This window comes from Heptranchias perlo, chromosome 14 (genome assembly GCF_035084215.1).
Source record: "Heptranchias perlo isolate sHepPer1 chromosome 14, sHepPer1.hap1, whole genome shotgun sequence".
Taxonomy (NCBI): domain Eukaryota; kingdom Metazoa; phylum Chordata; class Chondrichthyes; order Hexanchiformes; family Hexanchidae; genus Heptranchias; species Heptranchias perlo.
Genome location: NC_090338.1, coordinates 72,366,681 through 72,387,683, shown reverse-complemented (window position 1 = coordinate 72,387,683; position 21,003 = coordinate 72,366,681). Strand labels below are relative to the sequence as shown.

At 46.6% G+C, this 21,003-nt stretch overlaps 1 protein-coding gene across 1 annotated transcript in view; it reads left to right on the top strand.

Annotated features, from left to right (window-relative positions):
* Nucleotides 1-21,003, top strand: part of lcp2a (lymphocyte cytosolic protein 2a) — a 184,405-nt gene that overhangs the window by 12,155 nt on the left and 151,247 nt on the right. The window contains exons 2-3 of the mRNA XM_067996567.1: nucleotides 7,760-7,822; nucleotides 13,473-13,519. Coding sequence (XP_067852668.1) covers nucleotides 7,760-7,822; nucleotides 13,473-13,519 — 110 coding nt within the window. The remainder of the gene's footprint in view (nucleotides 1-7,759; nucleotides 7,823-13,472; nucleotides 13,520-21,003) is intronic.

Here is a 21,003-nt window from a genome sequence, read left to right as displayed (position 1 = left end):
GGCCATCAGCCCTGTCTACTCTAATCCCATATTCCAGCATTTGGTCCGTAGCCTTGTATGCTATGGCATTTCAAGTGCTCATCCAAATGCTTCTTGAATGTTGTGAGGGTTCCTGCCTCCACAACCCTTTCAGGCAGTGAGTTCCAGACTCCAACCACCCTCTGGGTGAAAAAGTTCTTTCTCAAATCCCCTCTAAACCTCCCGCCTTTTACCTTGAATCTATGTCCCCTTGTTATAGTACCCTCAACGAAGGGAAAAAGCTCCTTAGTATCCATCCTATCTGTGCCCCTCATAATTTTGTACACCTCAATCATGTCCCCCCTCAGCCTCCTCTGCTCCAAGGAAAACAAACCCAATCTTCCCAGTCTCTCTTCATAGCTGAAGCGCTCCAGCCCTGGTAACATCCTGGTGAATCTCCTCTGCACCCTCTCCAAAGCGATCACATCCTTCCTGTAGTGTGGCGACCAGAACTGCACACAGTACTCCAGCTGTGGCCTAACCAGTGTTTTATACAGCTCCATCATAACCTCCTTGCTCTTATATTCTATGCCTCGGCTAATAAAGGCAAGTATCCCATATGCCTTCTTTACCACCTTATCTACCTGTTCCGCTGCCTTCAGGGATCTGTGAACTTGCACACCAAGATCCCTCTGACCCTCTGTCTTGCCTAGGGTCCTCCCATTCATTGTGTATTCCCTTGCCTTGTTAGTCCCTCCAAAGTGCATCACCTCGCACTTTTCCGGGTTAAATTCCATTTGCCACTGTTCCGCCCATCTGACCAACCCATCTATATCGTCCTGCAGACTGAGGCTATCCTCCTCGCTATTTACCACCCTACCAATTTTTGTATCATCAGCGAACTTACTGATCATACCTTTTACATTCATATCCAAGTCATTAATGTCGACCACAAACAGCAAGGGACCCAGCACCGATCCCTGTGGTACCCCACTGGCCACAGGCTTCCAGTCACAAAAACAACCTTCGCCATCACCCTCTGCCTTCTGCCACTAAGCCAGTTTTGTATCCAAAGTGCCAAGGCACCCTGGATTCCATGGGCTCGTACCTTCTTGACCAGTCTCCTGTGCGGGACTTTATCGAAGGCCTTACTGAAATCCATGTATACCACATCCACTGCGTTACCCTCATCCACACGCCTAGTCACCCCCTCAAAAAATTCAATCAAATTAGTCAGACATGATCTTCCCTTGACAAAGCCATGTTGACTATCCCTGATTAATCCTTGCTTCTCCAAGTGGAGACTAATTTTGTCCTTCAGAATTTTTTCCAATAATTTTCCTACCACTGATGTTAGGCTCACTGGCCTGTAGTTCCCCGGTTTTTCCCTACTCCCCTTCTTGAATAATGGTATTACATTAGCGGTTCTCCAGTCCTCTGGCACATCCCCTGTGGCCAGAGAGGTTCTGAATATATGTGTCAGAGCCCCCGCAATCTCCTCCTTTGCCTCACACAGTAGCCTGGGATACATTTCATCCGGGCCTGGGGATTTATCCATTTTTAGGCCTGCTAAAACCGCCAATACCTCCTCCCGCTCGATGTTAATATGTTCGAGTATATCACAGTCCCCCTGCCGTATTTCTATGTCTACATCGTCCTTCTCCATAGTGAAAACAGATGCAAAAAATTCATTTAGAACCCCTCCTACATCTGCCGGCTCCACACACAGATTGCCATTTTTGTCCCTAATGGGCCCTATTTTTTCCCTAGTCATCCTCTTACCCTTAATATACTTATAAAACATGTTAGGATTTTCCTTTATTTTGCTCGCCAGTGTTATTTCATGGCCCCTCCTTGATCTCCTAATTTCTTTTTTAAGTATCCCCCTGCACTTTTTGTACTCCTCTAGGGCTTCCTCCGTCTTTAGCCTTTTGTATCTGCCAAAAGCTTAATGCAATCCCGTCATTATTTTAACAACAGGGTGGCCTGTTTATTTTAATGGGCTAATGCCTCAGTTAAATTTCTACCGTGACTACCTGGAGTACGCTTCATGCACTGACAGCTTCCCTGCTTCACTCTGCTGCTGTGTTGGGTCCTTGGTGGAAATCCTGGGCCAAAGTCCATTTCTCCATTGGCTTCTGGGCTTTACTGTGACCTCCACCCTCTGAGACTGCTTTCTCTGCCTTTATTCCACCACCTGGTCTGCTCGTCCGCTGGGAATTATTGACTCTACACTGAGGTGGCTTTGAAATTTTCTTGCTGGTTCCCACCCTGCTCTGGTTTCTGCTCCCTTGCAGCTGAACAATCTCCTGCTTTGCTGCTTTCCGCTTGCGTCCTGTGATCACTGACTTCACTCTTCCTTCAGAACGTTTTTGTATCCCTGCGATGGACTGAGTTGGGCCGGCCCCTGCAATTCCTACAATGCTCCCGATCTTATGCGCTCCTCACCTCCCTGCAAACGTTCCTCGGAGCGACTCCCTCATCCGCACTGATCCTGCAGAGTTACCTTTCACCTCCCCTGCCTCCCTGGACCTCACTGCTCCTGGTCCTTGGGTTTTACTCCCCCTTGGTCTTTGCTTCTCTGCTGGTTTACTCGCTTGGTTGTGCTCTTACCTATCCAATCGTAGCCAGAGCATCTCCAGAAATGTCTTCTCTTCCCGCTCTCCGCACCGTTACCTGGGGAGAAGGGAGATGGGTGTACAAGAGGCTGAAGTCAGTGAAATGGAGAGTTTGGGGAAGGGTTGTAGGGCTGGAGGAGGTTATGGAGATAGGGATGGAGAAGGCCATGAAGGGTCTTAAACACAAGGATGAGAATTTTAAATTGTTAGGGCACCGGAGCCAAGGAGGGTGGGTAGGGCTTGGTGTGGGATAGCATACGGGTAGCAGAATTTTGGATGAGCTGAAGTTGATGGAAGGTGGAAGATGGGAGGCCGGGCAGGAGAGCTTTGGAATGGTGAAGTCTGGAGATTACAAAGACATGGATGAGAGTTTCAGTGGCATATGGATCTATCCTGGATTCCCTTCTCTTCCTCATCTACTACCCCTTGACGACATCATCCAAAGACACGGTGTTAGTTCCACATGAACACAACACCCAGCTCTGCCTCTCCACCATCACTCTCAACCCATTCACTACCTCTTTGTTGTCAGGCTGCTTGGATGAGCCACAATTTCCTCCGGTTAAACATTGAGATGACCGAAGCCATCGTCTTCGATTTCCGCCACAAATTCCGTTCCCTAGCCACCGATTCCACCCCCTTCCCCGGCCATTGTTTCAGTTTGGACCGGACTGTTCGTAACCTCGGTGTCTTATTTCAACCTGAGCTGAGCTTCCGACCTCATCTACTTTCCAGCATGAAGATCGCCTACTTTCACCTCATTAACATTGTCCACTCCACCCCTGCCACCGCCCATATGCCACTGAAACTCTCATCCATGTCTTTGTAATCTCCAGACTTCACCATTCCAAAGCTCTCCTGCCCGGCCTCCCATCTTCCACCTTCCATCAACTTCAGCTCATCCAAAATTCTGCTACCCGTATGCTATCCCACACCAAGCCCTACTCACCCTCCTTGGCTCCCGGTGCCCTAACAATTTAAAATTCTCATCCTTGTGTTTAAGACCCTTCATGGCCTTCTCTATCCCTATCTCCATAACCTCCTCCAGCCCTACAACCCTTCCCCAAACTCTCCATTTCACTGACTTCAGCCTCTTGTACACCCATCTCCCTTCTCCCCACAAATGGTGGCCATGCCTTCAGCTTCCTGGGCCCCATGCTCTGGAATTCCTTCCCTAAACCCTCCTGTCTCTCCACCCCTCTCCCTCCTTTAAGATCTTCCTTAAAACCTACCTCTTTGACCAATCTTTTAGTCACCCCCGTCCTGGCTTGGTGTCCATTTTTGTCTGAGTACACCTCTGTGAAGCATCTTGGGATGGTATTTCTATATTAAAAGCATTATATAAATGCAAATTGTTGTTTTTCTTAAATTAGCTGACAGAAGAATGCTATAGGAATACAGGAACATAGTAACAGAGGATCTTAGGAACATAGTAACATAGAAACATAGTAACATTGGATCTTAGAAACATAGCAACAAAGCAACATAATAACGAGGAGCTCAAGGACTTCTTTGTTACTAAGATTGAAACCATCTGTTCAGCTGGCTCTGCTTCTTCCCTCCCTTCCCTGAGCCCACCAAGCCAAACTTCCCCTTCGGTTCCCCCCTGCCCTAGCCCTGAACTCGCATTTTTTTCTAGTTTCTCCCCTATCTCCCCTCATGCCCTCTCCGAGCCCATCTAGACCATGAAACCCACTTCCTTCTCCCTCGACCCTATTCCCACGACACTGCTGACCTTCCAACTTCCCTTCCTGCCCCCCATGTTAGCTGATATTGTTAACTGTTCCCCCTCTCTTTCAAATCTGCCATCATCACCACCCTCCTCAAAAAAACCCACCCTTAACCCCTCTGCCCTTGTAAACTACCGCCCCATCTCTAATCTCCCTTTCCTCTCTAAAGTCCTTGAACATGTTGTCGCCTCTCAAATCCGTGCCCATCTTTCCCGCAGCTCCATGTTTGAACCCCTCCAATCAGGTTTCTGTGCCTGCCACAGCACTGAAAAAGCCCATATAAAAGTCATAAATGACATCCTATGTGACAGTGACCGTGGTAAACTCTCCCTTCTCATCCTTCTCGACCTGTCTGCAGCCTTTGACGTGGTTGACCACACCATCCTCCTCCAATGCCTCTCCTCCATCGTCCAGCTGGGTGGGACTGCGCTCACCCGGTTCTGTTCTTATCTATCCAGTCGTAGCCAGAGAATCTTCTGCAATGGCTTCTCTTCCTGCTCCCGCACTGTAACCTCTGGAGTCCCGCAAGGACATATCCTTGGCTCCCTCCTATTTCTCATCTGCATGCTGCCCCTTGGCGACGTCATCCGAAAGCACAACGTAAGGTTCCACATGTACGCTGATGGCACTCAGCTTTACCTCACCACCACCTCCCTCGACCACTCCACTGTCTCTGATTTGTCGCACTGCTTGTCTGACATCCAGTACTGGATGAGCAAAAATTTCTTCCAAAGAAATATTGGGAAGATCGAAGCCGTTGTCTTCAGTCCCCACCACAAACTCTGTTCCCTAGCCACTGACTCCATCCCTCTCCCTGGCCACTGTCTGAGGCTGAACCAGACCGTTCACAACCTTGACTTCCTATCTGACCTTGAGATGAGCTTTTGACCTCATACCTGCTCCATCACCAAGACCGCCTACTTCCACCTCCAGAACGTTGGCCATCTCCGCTTCTGCCTCAGATCACCTGCTGCTGAAACCTTCATCCGTGCCTTTGTTACCTCTAGACTGGACTATTCCAATGCTCTCCTGGCCGACCTCCCATCTTCCACCCTCCATAAACTTGAGCTCATCCAAAACTCTGTTGCCCGTATCCTAACTCACACCAAGTCCTGTTCACCCATCACTCCTGTGCTCACATTTGCTCCTGGTTCGGGAACGCCTCGATTTTAAAATTCTCATCCTTGTTTTCAAATCCCTTCATGATCTTGCCCCTCCCAATCTCTGTAACCTCCTCCAGCCCTACAACCCGCAGAGATCTCTGTGCGCCTCGAATTCTTGCCTCTTGTGCATCCCCAATTTTAATCATTCCATTGGCAGCCATGCCTTCAACTGCCTAGGCCCTAAGCTCTGGAATTCCCCCCCAAATCTCTCCGCCTCTCTAATTCTCTCCCCTCCTTTAAGACGGCCCTCAAAACCTACCTCTTTGACCAAGCCTGCATAATATCTCCTTATGTGGCTCAGTGTCAAATTTTGTTTGATAATCGCTCCTGTGAATCGCCTTGGAACGTTTTACTACATTAAAGGCATTATATAAATGCACGTTGTTGTTGTTGTTGTTGTTGTTGTGACATGGGAATATTGTAACATTAGGAACAGAAGGAGGCCATTCAGCCCCTCGAGCCTGCTCTGCCATTCAATTATATCATGGCTGAACTGTACCTCAACTCTATTTACCTGCCTTTGCTCCATATCCCTTGATACCCTTACCTAACAAAAATCTAGCGATCTCAGTCTTAAAAGCTCCAATTGAGCCCCCAGCATCCACAGCCTTTTAGAGGAAAGAGTTCCAGATTTCTACCAGGATTTTTGTGTGGAAAAAGTGCTTCCTGGTTTCCCCTCCTAATTGGTATGGCTCTAATTTTAAGATTACGCCCCTTGTTCTGGATTGCCCCACCAAAGGGAATTAGTTTCTCCGTGTCTACCCTATCGAATCCCTTTATCATTTTAAACACCTTGATCAGATCATCCCTTAATCTTCTAAACTCAAGGGAATAAAAGCCAAGTTTATGCAACTTGTCGTCACAATTGAACCCTCCAAGGCCCGTGATCATCCTGATGAATCTGCGCTGCACCCCGTGTACCAACACATCAAGCAGTTACAATATTATTACAACTAAAGGGCTCCTTATGCTGATAAACATGCACAATATAATAATTTAATTTTCAGAGCAGTGATAGTCTGTGCGTTACAAATCTGTCCATGTATCTCAAATCACCATTGCATTGTCTATGCACCACATCATCATGACACAACTCTACTACTCTCTGGGGGTACTCTTCTCCGTATTCCTGCCCAATTCCGGCTAGGATCATGGTGGAGGATGACGGGAGGTTCAGGTGATAAGGCCTATTGCTGCATCACTGGGATTTCCCTCCGCTCACCCTCGTCTGGATCCCCACTTTGCTGCTTCTTGTGCACCCGCTGCATGCAAATCAGGGGGGAGGGCGGGTTCTGGGTTCCCAGCAGGTTTCCCTCCCTTCCGCCCCACTCGCAGCCACTTCCCAGGAGCCATGTGGGAGGTAGGCCGGAGTTCCCCCAATGGGGGGACAGGGCGGTGTAGCAGCCTCCTCTTCCTCCAGCCGGCCCCAAGCACTTACCTGCTGAAGGCTTTGATCTCCGCCTAGCCCTTCAGTGAGACCCTTCGTTCTTATCACCGGGGCTCTTCTGTCCCTTTAAGGTTCCTCGCTGCCGACAGCACAGCTGGAGTTTCCTGGATTGCATTGGCGGGCTCCCTTTTAACAGTGGAAATTTGTGCATAGGGAAAGGGCTTCGACCCTGGAAACTGGTTCGGGGTGGGGGGGCCAGGCAGAACTCCGCCTCCAAAGAGTAAAAGGCCCTCCCCCCTTTTTCTTTTGCCAGCAATTTACAGTCCCTCTCAAAGGCAGCCCACTCCTTAAAGGTGAAAGTATCATGACTTAGTCTAAAGAAAGAAAAACTTACATTTATATAGCGCCTTTCATGACCTCAGGATGCTCAAAAGCATTTTACAGCCAATTAAGTACTTTTTAAGTGTAGTGACTGTTGTAATGTACAATTTGCCAATATGCACACAGCAAGATCCCACAAATAACAACGTGATAATGACAAGATAATCTGTTTTAGTGATGTTGGTTGAGAGATAAATATTGGTCAGGATACCGGGGAGAACTCCCCTGCTCTTCTTCGATTGGTGTGATCCTTATTATCCACCTGAGAGGGCAGATGGGGCCCTCTCATCGGAAAGACGGCACCTCTGACAATGCAGCACTTCCTCAGTACTGCACTGGAGTGTCAGCCTGGATTATGTGCTCAAGTCTCTGGAGTGGGACTATGAACCCACAACTTTCTGACTCAAACGCGAGAGTGGTACCACTGAGCCACGGTTGACACTAGTCCAACGAATTGCTCGAGCCTCACATTATTTTAAAATGCATGAAAGCTAATCTTATCATTATGTTTGTGTTCAACAGCTGGAGTGGAAAGACTGTGAAAAAGTTGTAAGAAAAAATAGTATTAGTGGCCAGAGATTTCTGGTAAGTACTTGGTTCATTTTTAAAATTCTTCTGATGTATGAAAATACTATATGTATTCCATCCGCTGTTAAATCTCTTCTCTTGAACCGTCCCAAAGACTAAGAGGGTGAAGGCGTTATTGAGTGTAGTACAGAGCCACGCAGAGAGGAAGGCTCCGGCTTCCATCCCTGGTCTATGCTGAGTTGTGTTAGATTATCTCAACACCCCTTAGCCGGGGAAGGGAAAAGAAGTGAACTAGAAATTAGGCCAGAACCCGGATATGTTGGGTATCCATAAGGGGTGAGGCTTCCATTTACCCCTTACAAGGTCAATGACATAGGACAGGTTGGAGCCAGGAGCTTGTCCGTGGTCTCACAGGGACCCGGTGTTTCATTGGTGGGACTAGATGGACGGGGCTATGTGGGGGGCAGGGTTGTAGTCAGAAGCCCTGAAGAAAACATGGATTATTAAAATGACAGAAGGGGCTGTTGTCTTTCTGGGGAGGTGGCTTGCTCTGCTATCCCCTTCCCTGGCCAGCCACTCTTCCTCTGCAGTTTGCAGCCTCTGGGTTGCCCTGGATGTGTTCCTAGTTGCATGGGCATTAGTCATAGGGAGCTCCCCTTGATCCTGGCAGCGGGGGTCCTGGGTCACCTATCCCTGCACTTGTGCGGACTTTCAGCCCACTTTTCTCTAACTTACCCCAATGTGATTGGTGGCAATGGGCAGCGTGGATTTTAAATTTTATGGTAATCTACACGAGCCACTCTACAAAGACCCCAGGGATGGGCATCATCAGTTTACTGCTGGTATTTATACTCGAAGAAACACAAATATTACAATCGCATTGTGCTTGAGCCGATTGAACATTTCTCAACGTGCACAAAGGTGCAGGTTAGGCTTGAAGAGAGTTTTAGCACGAAATTCAATTCAAAATATGTCTGAAGTGCAGACTTCCCGTCAGATTTCCTGACATTTAACTGCAAAATTTTTATTGGAAAACCAATAGTCCTGAAGGGAAAACGGAGAAGTCTGACTTGGGTTGGATGCTGACCCTTCACCCTTGCACTTGATTTTCTCAAATATTACATTCAAAACACAGCACTAATTCACAACACAACAATTTCAGGAAAAAGTATATGAAAAAATGAAAGCTAGTCTTTCCCTTCTCTACCTTCTATATCACTGGCCAAAAAAAAAAAAATACCTTGGTAAAATGCTCAGACAGGAAAATAATGCAGTCTGAAATGCATTATAACAGTAAAAGCTGATTCCTCATACCAAATCTTGCAGATAACATGTACTTCCTGTTTACAAACATTATTTCCTGTATCACGATTTTGTGTCACAATTTTTAATGTCAACATTTAACATTGAAAATCCACATGTAAACATTTATAATGGTAATTAAAACTCATTGAACCTCTGAAGACTGAGAGCGATAGGTTTTTGTTAGGTAAGGGTATCAAGGGATATGGAGCAAAGACGGGAAAATGGAGTTGAGGTACAGATCAGCCATGTTCTAATTGAATGGTGGAACAGGCTCGAGGGCTGAATGGCCTTCTCCTGTTCCTATATTCTTGTGTTTGCTTGATAACCTTTGGGAATCAAGGAGTATATGTGTAGTACTTTCTTAGAGGCATCAGCCTTGGCTCATTGTTAGCACTCTCACCTCTGTGTCAGGAGGTTGTGGGTTCTAAGCCCCACTCCAGGGACTTGAGCACATAATGTGACAATTCAGTGCCATACAGAGGGAGTCCTGCACTGTCAGAGGTGCCATTTTTTGGATGAGACATTAAACCGAGGTCCCATATGCCCTCTCAGGTGGACGTAAATGATTCCATGGTGCTATTCGAAGAAGAGCAGGGACCTCTCCTGGTGTCCTGGCCAATAATTATCATTCTATGACCGTCACTAAAACAGTTAAATTATCATTTATCTCATAACTGTTTGCAGGACCTTGCTTTGCATAAATTGGAGCATAGGAGCAGGAATAGATCTTTCATGCATGTTTCACCATTCAATAAGAACATAGCTGATCTGTACCTCAACTTCATTTACCCGCTTTCAATCCATATCCCTTGTTACCTTTACCCAAGAAAAATCAGCAGGAACATAGTCATCTTTCCCTACATTATTACAGTTCAAAAGTAATTAATTGGCTGTGAAGCTTTGGGATGTCCTTATGTCATGAAAGGTGCTGTATAAATGCAAATTCATTCTTTCAGGAATTAATTAGAGTGCTTGATTGGGTAGATTATACGTGATCTGTTTGACGGACCACCTTTTCACATTCCTCTGTTTTTAAACCTGTTCTTTGTGCTAAGAAGGAGGTGAGAATATGGGAAGTATTATTTGACTTGCATATCATGTTTGTTCTAAATATGTAATTCATTAAAAGACACTTGTACTTCATTCACACTCTCCACTCTTCAAGCCTGACCTTTTGCCTTTGGCACAGAATAAGGCAGCAACTGCAGAAGCACAGACACCGTTGTGTTCCACGGAATAGTTAATCGTTTCAGTTCATATTCATACCCATTCCCAAGCAGTAATTTATCCTGCTGCTTTTTGAAGGAATTAATACTCATCTTGCCTCAGGTTGTTTGGGTTTGTTATGCATTCAGTTCTGTTCACTGAGGCCTGAGGGAAACAGTCAAGCCCAAAAACGTAGCAGAGAAGGACAGCGAGGCTCACTCTATGATCACTTATGAGGAAAGGCTAGGTCCAATTGGACTTTGAGAGGAGGTGAATGAGAAAGGACTTCTGGAGGTGCATCAGATACTCAGTGGAATAGAAAAGGTTAATTCTGCACACTATTTCAAAATAGTCCAAGACAAGGGGACATAGATACAAATCCGAAAAGGCAGAGCTGATTTTAACTCACTACCCGATATAAACTGGGGGATAGCGGCCCGAAAATGGAGTCAGGTCACTTACATAGAATTACATAGAATGTACAGCACAGAAGCAGGCCATTCAGTCCAACAAGTCTGTGCTGGTGTTTATGCTCCACACAAACTTCCTCCCACCCTCCAACCAACCCCATCAACATGACCTTCTATTCCTTTCTCCCTCATGTGTTTATCTGGCTTCCCTTTAAATGCCCTATTTATGGTGGCGCCTTGGCCGCTGCCATCTTGGATGTGGTCCTGAGATGGGTGACAGGAGCACAGGCCTATTTCAGTCGGGAGGTCACTTGCAATTATGCAAATCGAGGGCCTAGGGCATGTGTAGGACCCCTGATTGCAATTTTGAGGTACAGACAGGTGGAGAGTGTGTCACTCATCCACTTATACCAGTCGTCAAGCAGCCTAACCATTGATCAGCAAGGGGGCCGCTGGGGAGCCGTTCAGAAGATGGCCCAGGAAACATTTAATTTTTATTTGGTGGGGCGAGGGGTAGCAGGAGTAGCTCCTCCTGGGCCCACAAAATAACTCGAGCCCGCTGCCGGCCTGTCTGAGGACCTTCCCCGCCCAAGATTGCTTCCAACCCACATCCCTATCACCAATGCTCCGGCAGTGGAGTTAGTTTGGGTTTGATACAGGGCTATGGGGAGAGAGTGGGGCAATGGGATTAGTTTAGGATTGATACAGGGATATGGGGAGAGAGTGGGACAGTGGGATTAGTTTGGGATTGATACAGGGCTACGGGGAGAGAGTGGGGCAATGGGATTAGTTTGGGATTGATACAGGGATATGGGGAGAGAGTGGGACAGTGGGATTAGTTTGGGATTGATACAGGGCTACGGGGAGAGAGTGGGGCAATGGGATTAGTTTAGGATTGATACAGGGATATGGGGAGAGAGTGGGACAGTGGGATTAGTTTGGGATTGATACATGGGGAGAGCACAGGCATGATGGGCCGAATGGCCTCCTCCTGTTCTAGAAGCCTCTACGGTGTAGGCAACAACTCTGAAATCATTCAAGAGACAATTAGGGATATATTATCCAACCGTGTGCTATTCCCGTATGAATGTTTAACGTGCTTGAACTAAATTCCTCTGTGCTTTTTAAATGCAGGCATTAAACCACTTATATTAAACAAGAGACAAAAGGACAAGATTGTCATGTACAAGGACAAATCAGATTTGATCAGAAATAACTTTTATAGATTAAAAGAAAACCCAGGTCTTGAGAATAAGGATAGGCATGGAGAACTGCGGTGTCAATAGTAAAATCTTTGTTAGTCACGTTAGGGGTCAGAGGGCGATAAAGGGCAGCACAGGGCCACGAAAGGTTCACTCAGGTCGCATTCAGATTGGGTGTCTCCCAGGTCCTGCTGGAGATATTCGACGGTGACTTGGCTTCAGTCTTTAGTCCTGTGGACTTTGTGACCGGTGGGTGGAGAGTATTGGGGGGTTGTGGATTTTATGGTCGGTGGGTGAGGAGTATTAAGAGGTCATGGACATTGTGAACGGTGTGTGGGGATTATTGGGGGTCATGGATTTTGTGGTCAGTGGGTGGGGGGCGTATTGAGGGTCGTGGATTTTGTGGTCAGTAGGCGGGGGTATTGGGGGTCATGGACTTTGTTGTCAGTGGGCGGGGGGATTGGGGGTCATGGACTTTGTGGTCAGTGGGTGGGGAGTATTGGGGGGTCGTGGATTTTGTGGTCAGTGGGTGAGGGATATTGGGGGTTCGTGGATTTTGTGGTCAGTGGGTAGGGAGTATTGGGGATCATGGACTTTGTGGTCAGTGGGTGGGGAGCATTGGAGGTTCGTGGATTTTGTGGTCAGTGAGTGGGGAGTATTAGGGGGTCGTGGACTTTGTGACCAGTGAGTGGGGGCTATTGGGGGTCGTGGATTTTGTGGTCAGTGGGTGGGGGGTATTGGGGGGTCGTGGATTTTGTGGTCAGTGGGTGGGGGGTATTGGGGGTTCATGGATTTTGTGGTCAGTGGGTGGGGGGTATTGGGGTCGTGGATTTTGTGGTCGGTGGGTGCAAAGCATTGGTGGGCCGTGGATTTTGTGACCGTTGGGTGGGGAGTATTGGGGGGTCGTGGATTTTACGGTCAGTGTGTGGGGCGTACTGGGGGGTCGTGGATTTTGCGGCTGGTAGCTGGGAGTATTGGGGGGTCATGGATTTTACAGTCAGTGTGTGGGGAGTATTGGGGGATCGTGGATTTTGTGACCATTGGGTGGGGGCATTGGGGGTTGTGGATTTTACGATCAGTGTGTGGGGAGTATTGGGAGGTTGTGGTCTTTGTGGTCGGTGGGTCGGGAGTATTGGGAGGTTGTGGTCTTTGTGGTCGGTGGGTCTGGAGTATTGGGGGGTCGTGGACTTTGTGGTCGGTGGATGGGGAGTATTGGGGGGTAGTGGATTTTACGGTTGATGGGTGGGGAGTATTGGGGGGGGTCCTGGATTTTACAGTTAGTGGGTGGGGAGTATTGGGGGGTCGTGGATTTTACGGTCAGTTACAACATGACTGAATGAGACAGACTCGATAGACTGGCCGATGTTTACCATTCCATCTTTTCCTAGGTTGTTTAAAAAATCCGCAGTTTACTTTTAAGTACGTATTTAATGTGTCAGATGTGAAAGTACAAAATGGCTCTTAGCTTCAATTGATAATTGTCATTTCTTTATATCTGTGCACTATCTTGATTCATGCCTACCTATATTCTAGTTAAAAACTTATACTTCTAAACTAAGTTAGTCTTATTTTTTTGTTTTACAGAACATGTCAGAAAATGACATTCAAAGGTTCCCCACACTACGGGTGCCGTAAGTAGTTCCAGAGATGATTTGTGAATTCTGATACAGTGTAGGAGCTGCACTGATTCATGCAGACCTACCACATTAAGCTGGAGTGTGGCTCTGGGCTGTAGTACATTGCATTGAAACCTGTGTGTTATCGCGTGTGTAACACGCTCCAGTCTGCGCGTGACAATTGAAAAGACTCGTCTTTGATCGCTCTGTACATGCTCAGACATGTTTCACGTTTGATTCATGAGCAGCCCAGTTTAGTGCTTACATTGTGCGATTGAACCAAATTCATCCATCTGCGAGTGGACTCACGGGGGTAGATCGTGACTTTGCGCGAGAGTGTAAAACGGGTGATAGCGAATCGGTGGCCCGCTTCATATCTCTTCCCGTTTTTATTTCCGTTGACTTCAATGGAAATGAAAATGGGGTGATGTAATTCGGGCTGCCAATTCACTATCACCCATTTTGCACTCTCGCACAAAGTCACAATCTACTCCATTAGTGCAAATACACACAATTTTTAAATTCCTCACTCCCTGCTCCTGTCTGGATCTGGACTGGATAAAGTGACAGTCCCAACCTGAAAAATATTTGTTTCACCCATTATATGCTAATTGTTGTATATTTTTTTCATCATGGAATCACTGAATTTCTCACACTTTTTGACCTTCCTAAATTATAGCATAATATTGTACACTCAAACCCAACAACAGTGCTTTATTTACATCCTTACATATTGTACATATTTTCTATAAAATTATCTGTTTAGTCTCAGGTTAGCAAAACCTGGCAGATCTGCAGCTTAAACTCCCATTATTATATGTTATATGTCTGGGATATTTCAATAGCTGCCTTGTTCCAGGGGCCTTTGATATACCAGAGTTCAGTGATGTTTAATTGACTGAGCATAAAGGAACAGCTTTACAAGAGGTTGTCAGGTTTGCCGAGTTCACCACTGTGGTCTTTGTGAGAGATCGGATAGAGTTCACAGGGCAGCCCCTGAGGTCCGATCCCATCAGACTCCAGGAGCGGTCGATGATCGAGGGAAAATATTTGTGCCGAACTCGGCAGTTGCACATTGTTAGAATATTTCATGAGAAATAGTTTGTGATAATAAAGGGGCGTTGCCAATGTGTTCAGGGAGCATTTCAGCGCACTTAGATCTTGGGACGTCTGGGAACAGACTGCGCTGGAAACCCAGAACCAGAGCTGCCACACTGGCCTCCACGAAAGCCACAGGATCTTGGGGTGATATCCCTCTGCAACATTGGTCATGTAGGCAGTTGTGGATGCATTTCCTTAGTCCATTACATGCCAAAATGTTTATTTTACCATTGTGAATAATACCATTTGATTTCAACCAATTTTACTTACTGTAGTGCAATTTTATTTTATTGCTGATTTTCATATTTTGTTTTATTTTAAACTAAAACAATAGATTTGAAGTAAATGATGTTGTTGGGTCAGTCAGTCAGTCGGACACATGGTCGAGGTAATGGGGCCGATTTCCCTGTGATTCGCCCCTGAGCATTCTTACTCCCAGGTACAGAGCACAGGCAAAAGGGACAGAATCCCATGACGATCGGGTTTTTCCCCAAGGGAGGAGGGTGGAGGCGGTTTGTTGATATGTAAATGAGGTGAGTGGTGATGTGCCTTGTTTCTCCCATCTCATTTATCAATACAACACCAAGCATTAGGCTCTATGTGCAGACCTTGGTCCACGCTCTGCACGTTTTTCGACCGTTAATTGGACTACCCAGGCCCCAATATGGTGGGGAGGAAATGCGCTGCCTGCCACTTTGGGTAAGGACAAACAAGAGGCATCCTTTAACCACGTTAGAAACTAGCTTCACCCCGGGAAACCAGCCCTAGGGACCGCCTGCAACAAAGAAGATAAGTAACTTAGAGTCAGGAGGACTCAGGCCCCGTCCCTCGACCCACGCTCCCATCCTGACCCTCAACCCATGCCCCCATCCTGACCCCCGACCCATCCTAACCTGTGACACTTTTTATTTATCTTCAAATATTAATTCTTGGGAACTCATTTGTAATTTATCAATAGGCTGTTAGTCCCTATCAGAAACAGAAGATTTTCCCTTTAACTAATTAATTCTACTTAGAAAAAGCCCAATGTGCCTGATAAATCAGTGATTGACATAACTGATTTTAGAATAAAAAAACACTTATAATCTTTTTGCATTATCGTTTAACATTTGCAATGAAACTTGAGCCCTAACCTGCCCGGCAAGAACGAGAAAGGTTTGGGTTGGAGGCAGGGTTTACATCCCACTTGATTTTACTTTTAGTTGCACACTAGGCATCACAGAGTGTAAAATGGGGCGAGTTCAGATGGGACGCCTGATTTACACCCCGCCCCATTGTACTGTCTGTGATGCTGGGCAGGGTAGATTAAAATCGGGGCTAAAATTTCATATTAGGACAAATGCTGTGAGTCGACAAAAAAGAAAAGAAAGAAAGCACTTGCATTTATATCGCGCCTTTCACAACCTCAGGACATCCCAAAGCGCTTTACAGCCAATGAGGTACTTTTTGAAGTGTAGTCACTGTTGAAATTTGGGAAACGCAGCAGCCAATTTGCGCACAGCAAGGTCCCACAATCAGCAATGTGATAAATGACCAGATCATCTGTTTCAGGTGTTGGTTGAGGCAGAAATATTGGCCAGGACATCGGGGAGAACTCTCCCGCTCTTCTTCAAAATAGAGCCATGGGATTTTTTGCATCCATCTGAGAGGGCAGACAGGGCCTCAGTTTAACCGCTCATCTGAAAGACAGCACCTATGAAAGTGCAACACTCCCTCAGTACTACACTGGAGTGTCAGCCTTGATTATGTGCTTAAATCTTTGGAGTGGGATTTGAACCCACAACCATCTGATTCAGAGGTAAGAGTGTTACCACTGAGCCAAGACTGACAAAGGATCAAGCATGTTATCATGGTAGATACTGATCCCCATTTATATTACAAAGGAAGGGCATACACACTGCTAGGCTGTAAGGGCCATTTGATAGTTCAGCCCACCATGGTTAGACACAATTGGCAGACCCAATGAAAGTGCTGGTGCCAGTGTCAGTGTCAGTGCCAGTGCCAGCAGCTGCTTGTCTTAGCAGTGGTGCTGGATTTTTCACTTTATATTGTTGTATCCGATGTGACTGTCGGAGAGGGTTTCTATCAGTGCTCCGTGATGCCTAGCGGGCAGAAAAATGTTGAATAAAAGCACTCACACTCCAACATTTCAGGATTTACATAAGACCATAAGTCAGAGGTGAGAAAAGGCCAGTCGGCCCATTAAAATTCGTCCTTCTGATTCCCTAACTCTCTCACCATAATATTCAGTCTCGCTTTCAATGTTGTTGCCTCTATTACCCCATCTGGCAGCTTGTTCCAAACATTTGTCACTCTGAGTAATGAAAATCTGCCTAATATCAGCTTTAAAACTATTTCTCACTAATTTAAATTTCTGTTCCCTACTTTGCTGGCTTAATTTAAAGTAACATTCTGAGTTTGCCCTATCCCTGTCGTTTAATCTTTTATCTATCATATTGGGATTCTCCCCTTTTAACGGCCTTCATTCCAAAGGCAGAGATTAAACTCTTTGCTCAGAACTCAACCTCTTCATACTTGAGGTCAGACTTGTTGCTGCTGCCTGCACCCTCTGCTGTATTTGGATTGGATGGTGTAGGGCCGACTCTACCAATGAGCTCCTCTTTTGGGAGCTCGCCCTCCCCCTTCCCCAGGAACGTGTATCGGGAATGCTTCCCACGACTTTCAGTCCATTCATTTAAAATTAATACTTCTGGCAGGCAAGGTCTCCCTCCTGAAACCCAAACTCGTAAAGCCAGCCCATATACCTTTGTTGTGGAATGGTGACCTCCTCCGGCCCTACAACCAAGATCTCTGCGCTCCTCCAATTCTGACCTCTTGCGCATCCCCGATTTCCTTCACCCCACCATTGGCAGCCATGCCTACAGCTGCCTGGGCCCTAAGCTCTGGAATTCCCTCCCTAACCCTCTCCGCCTCTTCTCCTCTCTCTCCTCCTTTAAGACGCTGCTTAAAACCTAACTCTTTGACCAAGCGTTTGGTCACCTGTCCTAATGTCTCCTTTGGCTCTGTGTCAATTTTTGTCCAATTTATGCTCCTTTGAAGCGCCTTGGGACATTGTACTATGTTAAAAGCACTATATAAATGCAAGTTGTTGTTGCTGTTGTTAAAGGAGCACAGTACTCCAGGTGTGGCCTGATCAGTGAGTTGGAGCAAACCTGAACATCTCCTCACTCGCCTTCCACGTGAACAGTCTTCAGATGTTCGAGGCTGACTGATGATTCATAGGGTGATTTCTGCGGTGATCTTGTTAGATTTTAAACTTCAAAAAAAAAATTCATAGATGATTCAGAAGATAGATGGGCAAAGTTCACATAGAAATGATTAATGCACTCCATGAGCTTGCAGAGGGAAGAAAGGGGAGAAACTGCAGAGATGAGGATTAAGGTCTAAAGTGAGTGAGGGACTGGAGGGAACTGGAATCAAGAAGAAGGGAAGGATGCAGCAGAGGCAGCTCCATGAATGGTCTCCATCTGGTGATGAAGAGCTCCTCACACTTGATATATGAGGTGAGGGTGGAGGAGCGGGGGATGGAGGGTTTAGGGGAATGGGGTTTAACGTAGATGGTTGGTTTTAAAAAGAAGCCTGGGATTAGCCTTATCCTCCAGGATGATCTTAGAATAGTGGATGGTTTTGACATAAAGAGATATTAGAACAAGTGACCAAAAGCTTGGTTAAAGAGGTAGGTCTTAAAGGAGGAGCGAGAGAGGTGGAGAGGTTTAGGGTGCGAATTCCAGAACTTAGGACCTAGGCAGCTCTAGGCATGGCCGCCAATGGTGGGGCGATGGAAATCGGGGATGTGCAAGAATTGGAGGAGAGCAGAGATTTCGGAGGGTTGTAGGGCTGGGGGAGGTTAGAGATAGGGAGGGGTGAGGCCAAGGAGGGATTTGAACACAAGGATGAGAATTTTAGATTTGAGACGTTGCCGGACCAGGAGCCAATGTAGAGCAGCGAGCACAGGGGTGACGGGTGAATGGGATTTGGTGTGAGTTAGGGCACGGGCAGCAGAGTTTTGGAGGAGCTGAAGTTTATGGAAGGTGGAAGGACAACATTGAGACTGATAAAAACACCAAGACTGACCACGAGACTGACCAAACAACACCGAAACTGACCACAAGACTGACCAAACAACACTGAGATTGACCACGCGACTGAGTAGAAAGCATGAGGCAGACTAAACTGTACTGAAAGAAACCAATTAGCAGAATTCAGACCGAAACTCAGTAGGCAGCAGTGAGACCTCACTGAACAACAGTGAGACGTTAAAAAGCAGTGAAACCAGGTAACAGCAAGATTGAGTTTTAAAAAAAGCTCACTGAACAGTGAGGCTGTCAAAACATGAAATTGTAGTGCTTGCAATAAAAGCTGGTAAAGTGAGTTGAATGAGTCTGAACTGGCAGTTGACAGAAAACGTCTATATAACCAGTGGTAAAGTTTAATTTCCAAAAGAAAAGGGTTGAACAATCATCATGCATGAAGGTTATTTTAGGTAACTGAGAGAGATAACTATCTCAAACAGCATCTCTGCAACAGAGACTGAAAAACACAGCATGCTATTGCCCAAGTGGAAAGTGTTGCTACGGGGCACTTCCTGATTAGGGTATGGCTATGATTTGTATATCATATGAATGTTGTAGAGATCCATGTAATACTGCCCCATTAGGAGTTGCCATTTTTATCCATTTATCATAGACGTAACAGAGGAACTCTTGCAGGGAAATATCAATGAAAAGCTCTGGGTTAGAGGTTCCTCTGCCTGTTGTATCATTAGGAGCTGTTAGTTGAGCAGATGCTTTGTTTCCAGAGGTCAGAATTGTTTAGTAGCAATTTTACTGGACTTTTACTATGCTAAATATTAGTGTAATATATGTAGTGGCAGCTGTCCATACAATCCATTCCAAAGTATGGATTTTCACTTGGTGTCAACTTTCACTTGTTCTAGTCACCCGTTGCTTTCCTTTTAATAGGGCTTCATGATGACTTTCTCACTGCCAGGCCATCAAAGAAGAAATAGTAAAGGGACGAATTTAAACCCTGCCTTCCCGCCCCACCCCCCACCCCCACCATTCCCGCGCCAGTCAAGGATGGGGCGTGAGGCAGGTTAAAAGGAAAAGAAAGAAGAACTAACTTGCATTTACATAGCGCCTTTCACGACCTCAGGACGTCCTAAAGCGTTTCACAACAAATGAAGTCCTTTTGAAGTGAAGTGTGGTTGAAGGATAAATGTCGGCCAGGACAGCGGGGAGAACTCCCCTGCTCTTCTTCAAAATAGTGCCATGTGATCTTTTACGTCCACCTGAGAGGGCAGACGTGGCCAGACGGCACCTCTTACAGTGCAGCACTCCCTCAGTATTGCACTGGAGTGTCAGCCTGGATTATGTGCTCAAGTCTCAGGAGTGGGGCTTGAATTCACAAAATAGATGTTGACCCAGTGACGATGAAGGAACGGTGATAAATGTCCAAGTTTGGATGGTGTATGACTTGGAAGGGAACTTGGAGGTGATGGCGTTCCCATGCACCTGCTGCCCTTGTCCTCTTGGTGGTGCAGGTTCCAGGTTTGGGAGGTGCTTCTGAAGGAGATTAAGTAAGTTGAGTAAAGACCTTGATGAATTGAATGGTCTGTGCGACAAACGTGCTCAATGGACTTCTGAATGGCCCTTTCTTGTTCCGAGCATCTTTACCTTCTTACAAAAATCCATCGAAAAGGGAGATTGTGCAATACACCACTGACTTCCTTGTATTACTGAGAGCAGTTGTCAGTGAATTTATTTATATACATTTGTAGAAACTTGAATTATGAGCTACAGGCAATGTGGAAACCACAGTGCAGCAGCTCTGACTTCCGTTACAGCTCAAGACCTTCCTGGCAGCCACCATGCTGGGCATGTCAGGGTTCACATCAAGCCCTTAGTGGCTGCGGCAGCAACTTAGTCTGCCTGAAAAGAGGCAGCTCCTGACAACTTGTCAATCAGGCCCAACACGGCTGACAACTCCCATGGTGGGGCCCGATATGCATGGCAACTCTCCAATCAGGCCAACAGTAGGAGCAAAGACTATCGTAAGGACAGTATCTTAGACCTTCCCAGTGAGACAGGCAATGGGTGAAAGCTCCCCAGTGAGACAGGCAATGGGTGAAAGCTCCCTAGTGAGACAAGCAATGGGGTGAAAGCTCCCCGGTGAGACAGGCAATGGTTGAAAGCTCCCTAGTGAGACAAGCAATGGGGTGAAAGCTCCCCGGTGAGACAGGCAATGGGTGAAAGCTCCCTAGTGAGACAAGCAATGGGGTGAAAGCTCCCCGGTGAGACAGGCAATGGGTGAAAGCTCCCCGGTGAGACAGGCAATGGGTGAATGCTCCCCAGTGAGACAGGCAATGGGTGAAAGCT